The sequence below is a fragment of the Sorex fumeus genome, unplaced genomic scaffold, assembly GCF_029834395.1.
Source record: "Sorex fumeus unplaced genomic scaffold, SorFum_2.1 ptg000051l, whole genome shotgun sequence".
NCBI lineage: Eukaryota > Metazoa > Chordata > Mammalia > Eulipotyphla > Soricidae > Sorex > Sorex fumeus.
In genome coordinates, this window is record NW_026606108.1 from 41963437 (window position 1) to 41975513 (window position 12077).

Genomic DNA, 12077 nt, shown 5'->3' on the forward strand with positions numbered 1-12077 from the left:
ATCGCCATGGTCATGGCCACTCTCCATATGCTCAGGCTGAGTCTCACCCATGAGTGAATCTATTCCTGGACCATGTGGCTGCAAACTTCACACCACACACCCTACCCATGCTTCAAGAGTACCACACCCCATTTGATGGGGTTCAAAGTAGGGGGTAACCAATCTTAGAGGGAAATTTTTTTTTACAGATACATATATAAAAGCACACAAGACTCACCTTTAATAACATGTTAGTGAATCTCTTATAGAAGAGCTTAATGGCCCCTGGGTGAAATACAACAATCTTCACACTCTTTCCTCTAAGGGTACTTTTTTGTAGCATTTTCAGTGGTTTTTCACAATAAAAAATACAGAATATATTATTTTGGTTCTGCTTTGGGTCAGAGAATGGGGTTATGGATGTAAACATTCGAAATATGGTAGTGGGGAGGTATAATGGTGGTGGGATTGGTGTTTGAATATTAAATGTAATAAAATATTATGAACTACTTTATTGCACTGTTGCACTGTCCTCCCGTTGTTCATCAATTTGCTCGAGCGGGCCCAGTAATATCTCCATTGTGAGACTTGCTGTTACTGTGTTTGGCATATCGAATACGTCACAGGTAGCCAGCTTTGCTGTGCAGGCAAGATATTCTCCGTAGCTTGCCAGGTTCTCTGAGAGGGGCAGAGGAATCGAACCTGGGTCGGCAGTGTGCAAGGAAAACGCCCTACCCTCTGTGCTATCACACTTTCACTGTCACTGTCACTGTCCTCCCATTGTTCATCGATTTGCTTAAGCAGGCCCAGTAACGTCTCCATTGTGAGACTTGTTGTTACTGTGGTTGGCATATTGAATACGTCATGGGTAGCTTGCCAGGCTTTGTTGTGCGGGTGAGATACTCTTGGTAGCTTGCCGGGCTCTCCGAGAGGGGTGGAAGAATCAAAATCGGATCGGTCCGGTCGACTGCGTGCAAGGCAAAAGCCCTACTTGCTGTGCTATCACTCCAGCCCATTGCACTTTATAAAATAAAAAAAAAAATTAAAAAACATTGGTTTTGGTGCAAGGTGACAGAAATATCTTAATAAGCATTGAACATGTAACTCTTAGAACAAGAAAACATTCAGTGACTTTGTGGGGTCCAGAGTGTCTCTGTTCAGGTTCTCAGGATTTTATAGTGCATTTTATGTAAAATAATAATAATAATAGTGAAGGGAGTTTCTTTCTAGGGGGCATGGACAGGAATGTGGGGCTTTTGCCTTTTTACAACCATCAATTTTTTATTGTAATGATTGTCAAGCAAATCATCCCAAACAGTTTTGAAATAGAAAACATACAAGTTTCATCTCTTGGTTGGGCTTAACTATTTCTCCATTGCACTGCTGTTCTTTAAAACCATTATCATTAATATTTGGGGGTGTGCAGTTGAAGACATATCTTGGTTTGATGTGTTGGTACTACCATACTCATTAATATCACAACAATGTGCCATACCCGAATTGCATAGAGTTGGAGATAACCCCCATCAACCTGCCCCATGGCAGACAGGACGTCGTTCAGATAAACAAGAGAAGCCACCATTTCATTGGTATTTTCCCCTTTGATGTCCAGTTTGCCTATTAGAGGCTAATTCTCAGTCACCTTAAACTCCTCCAGATTTAGGGTGTAGAGCTGTGTTTTTCAGTTGGTTCAGCAAAGATGGACATTTAAAAATCTCCAATAAATATATTTCAGTAGCAGTGACATTTGTTAGACAGAGATATGAATGGTAAACTTATTATTTTTTAAAGTGAGGTTGGTGATTTTCAGAAAATGATACTGGTACTGGAGGTGGGATACTCAAAGGACCTGGGTTTCTAGATGTTTCTTGCTTTTGTCAATATTGCCTGCTTTTTTTCCCAAAATTATTGTGAAATTATGGGGCAGGAGTGATAGGACAGTAGGTAAGGTTATTGCCTTGCATGCAACCAACCCAGGTTCAGTCTTCTGAGTGCTGAATCAAGAGAAACATCAGAAGCACCACTGGGTGTAGCCGCCCACCCCCCTCCTTGCCCCCAATAATATGTCACTGTCACTGTCACTGTCACTGTTCTCCTGTTGTTCATCGATTTGCTTGAGTGGGCCCAGAAACATCTCCATTGTGACACTTGTTACTGTGTTTTGCATATCGAATATGTCACGGGTAGCTTGCCAGGCTTTGCTGTGCAGGCGAGATACTTTCGGTAGCTTGCTGGGCTCTCCGAGAGGGATGGAGGAATCAAACCTGGGTCAGCCTGGTTGGCCGCATGCAAGGCAAATTCCCTACCAGCTGTGCTATCACTCCAGCCTGGAAAAAAGCGAATAAAAGAAATTGTGAAATTAAAAGTGTTGGGGGCAAGAGCAAGGACTAAAATAAATATGGTGAGAGTGAATGATTCATCTCAAGAGTCAATTTGCTGGGACTGGAACCATAGCACAGCAGAGCAGGCATTTGCCTTGCATGGGTTTGATCCCAGTATCTCATTTGCCAGGTCCCCGAGGCACTGCCAGGAGTAGTTCCCTAGTACAGAGCCAGGAGGAACCACTGGGCATCACTGTGTCCCCCACCACAAAAGAATAAGATGCTGAGAAGTACATTGGAGGGGAAGGGACAGTGTATCCAGTTCTTGAACAGAATCAGGCAGAGACCAGAAGTGATAGCAGCAATGGGGCCTGTGAGGTCAGTTCCATCCATTCCTTCACATGATTAAACACAGACCAATGCAATGAATTCCTCAAGCCCTCAAAACAGATGACTCCTGGGTAGTTGGATGTTCCCTTTCCTTGTTTGTTCAAGAACCGAAGTGTGTTCACACTTAAGAACAAAAATTTAATTGTGGCACAGGGTCCCAATTGGGTGTTGTTGTCTTTGGGGGAGAACAATGACTCCACAGGTGTTCTTCAAACTGCCCCTGTTGCCATGCAAGGGCTGGGTCCAGATCATAACCAATTTCACTGGTCTGGGAACAAGCATTTTTGAGTCATCATTTGGAACATGACCCAAAAGCTGTAGTGTACCTCAAACATGGAGTTCTGGTGACATATTTTTGTTTCCTTTGCCTATAGATATAAAGGTGGGCTAGAGCTATAGCACAGCAGGTAGGGTCTTTGCCTTGCATGTGGCCAACCCAGGTTTGATTCCTCCGTCCCTCTTGGAGATCCCAGTAAGCTACTGAAGGTATCCCACCTGCACTGCAGATCCTGGCAAGCTCCCCATGGTGTATTCAATATACCAAAACAGTAACAACAAGTCTCACAATGGAGACATTACTGGTGCCCACTCAAGCAAATTGATGAACACCAGGAGGACAGTGCCACAGTGCTATACATATAAAGGTGTATATATGCTAGGGCTAGAGCCATAAATAGTAGTATAAATATTACTTCTTTCTTACAGGAGCTAACAATTGTGTGTACCAGGTTGTAGTAGAATCTGTAGTTCTTACAGTGGTGCAAGCTCCAGTGAAAGGAGAAAAATATCGCTTCAGGCAACTTTGATCAGAAAGTGGGAATTGTGGGTGGTATGTAACTGGACAAGTCAACAAATATTACCTCATTGTTTTCTCTTTCTTTCTTTCCTTTCTTTCTTTTTTTCTCTTTCTTTCTTTCTTTCTTTCTTTCTTTCTTTCTTTCTTTCTTTCTTTCTTTTTAACCTCATTGTTTTCTGTCAGTGGTTCTTGGGCTTATGTGAGTGTGTGCATGAGTGAGTGACCCAGTTCTGCTACCGTGGTAGATTTTGTCCTGAGAATAAGAAGTGATGCACTTCAGAAATAGATTAAGCCAAAAGATTTAGTCATAAGATTCATACAGTAGTAACAACTTCCAGAAATCTGACCTGTGGCCACATATCAAGGCACTTGAGATGTAGGATACACACCTCTTGCCTTGGAGTTAGAATTGTGAGTCCTCATGGTTGTTTTTTGTTGTTGTTGTTGTTGTTGTTGTTTTATTGTAGTTTCTTTATATGCATCTAGTTTGGCCAACTCTATACTGGTAGCAAAATTTCATATCATCTACAGTCTGAAGAACAGAAATCAATAGAGCTATTCCACTGACCATAGGCATGTTTCTTTAGGGAATGAACTTTATAAATATAGTTTTCTAATGGACCCTAGATAAGTGCCAATGTTGCATTGTTGCCTTAGGTTTCCGAAACAAAATGAGAAATATTTCTGTGTTAGCTTTGCCTTATATGGGACACAGCTTAGTATAGAAAACCAAGAAGCCACAGCCCAAGGGTGCCAGGGAAAGTTCTTCCACGGCAAGGTGAGATAGCACAATTGCCAGAGACTCAGAGACACCTATGAGAAAGTCTCACATACTAGAATGTTTATTAATACTTGTAGGGTGCAAAAGAAATGGAGGGGGCGTGTGTGATATGAAACGACAGGCATCTTCACCAGAGATCGGCATTGTATCCCGGGAGCACGGTTCACTCTGCCAGAGGGTTCTACACAGCTGAGGACTTGGACTCTATCACCTCCTCTACAAGGCAGGACACTTGATCTTCAGTAACACATGAGGCGCCAGTCAGATTTTTCTAAGTACACACTGTTGGCCATGGGAGGCTCTTATTATCAACCCTTCCAAGGAAACGTCACCACCACCTCCATCACCGCATTGGGAACAGTCAAAGACAGGCACGCTCTTGGTACTTTGTACACAAAGTCAGTTTGCTCATAAGAATTGGCTTGATAATCAGTCTCCACAGCAGCCATGTGACAGGCAGATGGCCACAGGCTTTACTCAGGCAAGAGAGAGACAGAGACATTGGGAATGTTCTGTGTTTGAGGAACTGGTGCATATTCAAAATAGAGCATAGAACTGCCAGCTACTTCCTTCGTACAGGAGCTGACAGACTCTCTATCCCTATGTTGAAAACAGTTCCCCCAAAGCCAACCCTGTTCCATCATTGAAAATGTTGGATTTTGTCTCCCTTTGTGCTCTGCCACTTTGGTAGAAATTTATCTAACACTTTGGGGGTTGCTGATTCTTCCAAAACCTGGATTTCTGAGACTTGGTGTTTATTCTGAAGGAACCAATAAAGTCTATGTTTATACTGGGTTGAAAGAAATGAATCTACAGTCATAAATATAATGCCCTGGGAGAGAATACAGCAGCAGACCAGAGAGACAGGTTCCCAGAGACCCTAGTACTCCATCCAGTGCCCAGTACACAGTAGGCACTTAAATACATCCAACAAACCTACCAAAGAAGACTGGCATGGCTTGTAGAAGTTACAGCACTGTTTCTTCTACAGTGTTTTGGGTTTCTTAAACCACAGAGTTCTGTTTCATCTGTTAGCAACAGGATTTCATTTTTCTTGGCCAATGTTATACTTGAATTTGATTCAGATGCTAGAAATTACAGATCATTATTAATATCTTGGATTTCCTCTCTGGGTACCTTTTTTTTCTGGCCAAATCTTCATAGTAAAGAGCTGTTAAGTTACACTGTGCTAGCCCCAACTTGCTTGCAAAGATGTACTAAAATAAAACAGAATAATTTCGTCCAAGGTACAAAACCAAAGTTCTGAAATCATTATGTTGTACAAATGCAGGACGGTGTTATTAACCATAATTTTAACTTTGCTCAGTTCTTTAATTGCACTGTCACTTTGAACTTTCATAAATTGTGATTGTTCTTCCATTCTAAATATGACAGGTCCATTGCTAAGGAATTTTTTTTTAACTAATGATTAGTTCAATTCCTCACAAAACATGAGCTAACATTCTCATAAGTTTTTATCCACAATGATCATATTGTTGTATATAAGAGTCTCCATTTCCAAAAGACAATGTGTTACAATACAGTGGAAGAAAAAAATCTCATTTTATAGGTAAATGTAGTGCAAGTAGTAGATAATTGAATAGCTTACATATCATATCTAATTTTGTAATTCTTTTTTCTTTGTTTTTTGTTTTTTGGCCACACTTGGCTGTGCTCAGGGGTTACTCCTGGCTCTGTACTCAGGAATTACTCCTGGCGGTGCTCAGGGGACCATATGGATGCTGGGGATTGAACCCTAGCTCTGTGCAAGGCATACACCCACTGTACTATCATTCTGGCCCCATACTACTTTTATAATTCTTAATGGCTGAATGCTAATCAGTGTAACCGCCTCTGAACTATATTTTTTAAAATGTGATTAAAAACAGTCTCACAGTAAATTTCAATGGCTTATTAAAGGCCTTTGCATGGCAGCAATATCATATGTCAGAGATGAATGGTGTTTCTAATTTGCTAGCCACTTGGGTCAAGTTTACTTTAAGCAGGAAACATATTTATACAAGTAATCATAACACACAAGGTCCCCGGGGAAACCTGTGTGTGAGGGTTGAATGGTTTCTGCAGTATGCCTTTGTGGATCTTTTAATGGGCATTGCATAGGCCTTGGGCCAAAGCGCCTTGCATCCATGCTTCTTAATGCAGGCGGGGGTGCTGTGGATGCTGCCTGGGGGTGTGCGGGGAGGCCATCAGACAGTCGGGAGTGGGATGGGTTTGAGTCACCATCATTTGCGCCCCAGTTCTACTGTACCTGGCTCTGAGACTCGGGGGCAGGAAGGAAGCCACATGGATGGCACCTAGGAGCTTTTGAGAAATGGCAGAACTTTATCCAGACCCATCAAGGGGGCCTCTACCCCTCCCAAACAGGATATCCTGAATGTCCCAGGAGTGCTGAACTGTACCCTAACCCTGGGCTTCCTGTTGGGGCCACAAAAGTCATGGCATCCTAGACTTTTCCCTTTACACGTCTGAGAATGTATATCCTTGCTGCCCGAGTCATTCCTTCTTCCTCTTCACTCTCACACACTCCCTGGCCCTGGATGAATGTATCAGTCCCAAGAGCCTTCACTTTCACAGAAACTGGCTTCACTCTCTCTCTACCTGACTCCCTCCAGGGACTTCCAATTGCCCAAAGTAACTGAGTTCAGGTTTCAAGGACCCACAGAGCTACATATTTCTGCTGCTTTCCCCAGGGCTAAAGTCTCCCCACCCAACTTATCCCATTTGGGAAATTCGAATTCCCTTTGTTCTAAGCTCACCACCCCAAATTTCATCTCCCTTGGTGCTTAATCTCTTTTGTGTCAAGGGGAGATTTCTGTTTCTATCCGTGGAACACCACCACCTTCTTGCCTAACTATAAGCTTCTCTGCCAATATTTGTGGGGTTTTGCAAGGACCAAGGGAGTCAGGCAGATGTTGGGGGGAAAGTCACAGGCAGGGTTTACTCAGCAGAGGGACTGGACATGGTTACTAATGGCCCACTTGGCAGACCCCTTCCCACATCTCAAATGGCCCCATCGAGGCATGAAAAGGCTCAGCCTGCAGGTGCCCAGAGGCAACTGGACATTCAAACAAGACCCACCGTGGCCAGCCAGTTGGCCCCTGGAAGCAATTTGTTCCCTTCATCCCAAACTGTGCTGGGGTAAAGGGCACTGCCAAAGGAGGGTACTGGGCATGGAGAAGGGCATCGCTGACAGGCTCAGGCTCGGGGGGGCCAGGGGTGAGCGCAGCCAATGGTCAAGGGAACGATCTGGGGTCAGCTGTGGAGCGCTCAGCACCCAGAGTGCATCTCTCTAGTCAGAGGAGACAGGCAGGGGGAGAAACAAGATCGCTTTCTGGCCGTAGTGAGTCCGGGGACCACGCTTGCAGCTTCCGTTCTTCTTGAGACCAACAAACCAATTCTTCTCGGCATGCTTCTTGGAGGTGTAGGTGTTGTAATGGTTTTCCTCCAGCCTTTCCAGAAACAGACATTCCTCATTTGGTGTTTGCTGAAAAGATAAAGCCCAAACAGTGAGGTGTTTAGTCTGTTTGTTTTGTTGGTGCTCAGGGCTTACTCCTGGCTCTGTGCTCAGGGATCAGAACTTGTTGAGGAGCTCAGGGGGACAATATGGGGTGCCAGGGATTGAACCCATGTCATCCATAAGAAAGCTAGTGCCGTCCCTGCTGTACCAGCCCTTCAGTGAGTGGTTTTAAGTAGAGCCTCTCTGTCTGCTAGCTATGGGACCATGGTCAAGCAACCGGGCTGTCCCTGTCTCCCATTTGTTTTTCAGGAATTTGGTGTAGAAATGAAACTTGTGTCTAAATTAGGTGGTTCTAAGAAACTGCCAGTGAGTATTTCCTGCCCTTGTAAGCTTCCCTTCCATCTGCTATCCATCTGCCAACACAGGTTTGATCCCTGCATCACATATGGTCTCCCTAATCCTGCCAGAAGTAATCCTTGGGTGCAGGGTCAGGAGTCAACCTTGATCCCCACCAGTATGTCCCCAAAACAACAAAACATGGGGTGAGGGGATCATAGGGGCTAAAGAAATAGCTTGAGTGGTAGATAGAGGGCTGAGTTTGATCCCCCAGTCCTCCAAGGACTGCTGAATGCAGCCTGGGGAACCCCTTGGCACCACTGTCCTGCATACCACAGTCAGCATGGCCCATTCTCTGCTGGGAATGGCCATGATCAACGAAAATGGGCAATAAATGCAGGAAATATACACAAACTCACTGGCAAGAAGCACACAATACACATGATTTAATAAATGTTGGCTATATCTTCAGAGAGGCAGAAACATTTAAAAGTCTTCCCTTTTAGTAGGATTGTGGGAAATATGTCCCTTCATACCCCACTTATAAGATACACTGGTCAAACTTTCAGAGAGTCATTTGGCGACGTGTCAGGTGTGCCTTTCCTCGACCCAGTCACTTAATTTTCCTAGGAAGTCTTCCTTAGGAAACAATTGAGCAAGCGTACACCAGTTTTCAAGGATAATATTTAAGGGTTGGATATCAATGCAATCGATTAAAAGTACTCTGATTGTCCTTGGACAGGAGACTGGCCATGTGGATTGTGGTGCATCTACACAGCAGTCCGATGCAGCCGTTAATGCACTAAACTGCAAAGTACAGTTACCTGAAAATTATTTACCATACACTTCTACTTTAACTTGTTATTTCTCTGTTAAAGAATTGGAAGAATCCAAGTTGTTTGAAATTTCCATCAAGATTTTAGAATTCTTTACAAATATTTGGATGTGAAACATGCAAAGTACTAAAGAATCACACTGCTATGTGTTGACTTTGCTCCAGTTCCAGGTGACGTGACCTGCCTGTCACCTCTCGACCACCAGTGATGAGTGAGCCCTTCCTGGTAGCTCCGGTCATGTCTTTCATTGTTCTCTCTTTGTGGGCTGACTTGGCCCTTTCATGTCTAAGTCCTGCTGAGGAAAAAGAATGGAATCTTGTCGGCCTGTGTTAATCCCCTAGAAACGGCCCTTTCAAAGAATAGGTGGCAAATTTAATTTGATTCTGGAGATAAGCCCTCAATAAAGTGATCTTTGATCAGTTGGGACCTATGCCATGTGGAGTTTCCTACTTCTTGTTTCTCTGTCGTCTCATATGCAGCTGGGTGAGACTTTGTGTCACTGTAGTCCTGGATAGACCACAGATAGGTTATGTATCTGGGGGAGCTCTGTCCCCCTCACGGAACTTAGTCTAGACATTGGTGTCTCATGCACATTGTTCAAGTTCGCGGGGGATGTGGTAGCCAGTTTGGAACATGAGTGGGATGCCCAGTCCCTGGGCTCACCCTGGGAAGCTCCTTAGTGGGTGTCGAGCCTGCGATATATGATGCTGAGGATGGTTACATCCCCTTTCTGCTGTCTGTATTATGTTAGACAAATTGACACACACGCAAATGCTGAGTCACAGGTTGAATCAGCAGGCCAGGTCCTCCCCAAACCATGATTTGTCAGCACTTGTTCTGCACTTGTCACAATGCCAAGGGCACAGAGATTAACCATTGATTCATGCCTATTGTTTTAAGTATTTGTATGTTTATACTTAGCATACCTTCCCCCAGGGTGTCATATACCATGTTAGAAAGTTTGGGAAAATGAAATAAGGAGTTTGCATAGTGTGTGAGCATCCCCTCATCACCCCAGACACAAATACAGCAATATCTTGGTATGGAGTCTTTCAAAAGTATTCTCTTAAATATAAATGTATCTTTCATGTGCACACACACATACATGCATACACACATGTACACACATGCACACTTTGAATCAGAATGGATTCTTATTTCAAATTGGTTAGGAATATGAGCAGAACTCTGAGGTATTGTAAAATCTCTTGTCACCAGTGGGGAAGCAGAAGAGTCGTGAGGCAAAATATATGAAGATCACCCTCTGAATAATTCATGAGAATTATAGTAACACCACTATTCTGGTGGGGGAAGAGAAAATTTGAAACTTAAAGGACATTGGATTTGAGCAATAGGTTCTTCTTTGATATTTTTTATACAAGCAAAAATTATGATTACGCATTTGTAAGACTTTTGTGGGGGTTCATGAACTGTAACATAGAACCTAAGAAATAATGAGGGGAAGGGGCTTCTAAATGGATTTTTAGCTCCTCCCATATACTAGGCTTGCTGGTAGGCAGTTCCATAATACTCCTAAACCCCAGAGATGATGACTCTCTAGTTTCTCATTTTAGACAAAGATTAAAGTGGGCGAGTCACTTGCCAAAGTGGCAGAAGAATGCCAGAGGATTCCATTATGAATCTGAGATTGAATGATTGATTAGTAGCAATTGGAAAAAACACTGAAAAAAATCTACTCCCACTATGAAACAACTTAAGGCAAAAACAACAACAGCAAGAAGGACTGGAGAGGTAGTATGGGAGGTAAGACACTTGCCCTGCATGGGGCAGACCCTGGTTTGATTCCCCAGTCCCATATATAGTGCCCTGAGCACCACCAGGAATGACCCCTGAGCACAGAGCTAGCAGTAAGTCCAGTGTTACAAGGTGTGACCCCCCCCAAAAAAAAACAAGAAACAAACAAACAAAAAAACACCAACAATAAACTACTCACCAATGATAGCCATTGGCCTGTATCCAAAATTTTCAGTGATGTTTTATCAATCTAGATTCCAGCAATCAACCTACCATTTGAGGCTCTTATCTCCAGACCACTAGTGAGTTCCATGAAAAACTGAATTTTGTTCATACCCTGAACCGTGACTGAGCCTGGTTTTGAGAGAGGATTTCTTGTGCTGCTCTCAGTTGGTCATTTGACATTGGCAAAAGAAGCCCAGACTAGCATATCTCCTACTGTTTTTCTTTTTTGAAACAGCTGCTTAAAAGAGAACAAAGGGTTTGGGCCTGGGCTAGGAATTACATAGACTATCATTGAAATCTAGAATAATTTCCAAATGAGGCTACTGACTTCAATTCTCTTTCCAGCAGAGATACTGTTTTGGGCAAAATCATATTGCCTTTACTTTTGGCCTTTTCTTGCAAAGATCAGTATAAATGGAATGAAAATTAAACAAAGCTAGGAGAGGAAAGGAATCGGAGAGGTAAAGGGATTTAGCCCCTGAATCAACTCTTAGACCAGTAATTTCAATGGTCAGTTCACAGACTGTCACCCATCTGCGGAAGTAACTCAGCTGTCCTCCAAAAAGGTCCTTGCCTCAGAATTGACAGTGATTTTCAATGGCTAGTCAGAACTAGTACCAGCCCTTAGGTGAAAAAAAGTTAACAACTGGGGCTGGAGAGATAGCACAGCGGGTATAGGGCATTTGCCTTGATGCGGCTGACCCGGGTTCGATTCCCAGCACCCCATATGTTCCTCTGAGCACTGCCAGGAGTAACTCCTGAGTGCAGAACCAAGAGTAACCCCTGTGTATCGATGGTTGTGACCCAAAAAGCAAAAAAAAAAAGTTAACAACCGTTGTCTCTTAGATGGTGTTTTATGAGGCAAGGACCCAGTTCATTCATCCTTACATCGTTTGTAGACTTAACAGCAGTTAGATACAGAAGGCACTTGATAAATGTGTGTTAAACTTTTAGACTTTTAGGTGACCCTTCCAAAACAACAGCAGCAATAACAACAAAAACAAAAACCTGTTTTTGCAGTTTAGCATATAAATTGTTGGAGCCTGGGTCCTGTAATTTGTGTGTTTGTTTTTTTTTGGGGGGGGGGCACACCCGAGAGTGCTCAGGAATTACTCCTGGCTCTATACTCAGGGAATCACTCCTGGTGGGCCGGATGCCAGGAATCGAACCCGGGTTGTTT

The 12077-nt window shown here is 43.4% G+C and overlaps 1 protein-coding gene and 1 long non-coding RNA gene across 2 annotated transcripts in view; both read right to left on the reverse strand.

The window, feature by feature from the left end:
* Positions 1-3535: 3535 nt before the first annotated feature.
* The window catches only part of LOC130033130 (uncharacterized), a 202105-nt gene continuing 193563 nt past the window's right edge, over positions 3536-12077 (reverse strand). The window contains exons 2-3 of the long non-coding RNA XR_008793896.1: positions 3652-5931; positions 3536-3550 (exon numbers count right to left, since the gene is read on the reverse strand). This is a non-coding gene — a long non-coding RNA (uncharacterized LOC130033130). The remainder of the gene's footprint in view (positions 3551-3651; positions 5932-12077) is intronic.
* FGF1 (fibroblast growth factor 1) overlaps positions 4306-12077 on the reverse strand; it is a 95539-nt gene continuing 87767 nt past the window's right edge. The window contains exon 4 of the mRNA XM_056124846.1: positions 4306-7772. Within this exon, the coding sequence (XP_055980821.1) occupies positions 7578-7772 (195 nt within the window). The 3' untranslated portion in view covers positions 4306-7577. The remainder of the gene's footprint in view (positions 7773-12077) is intronic.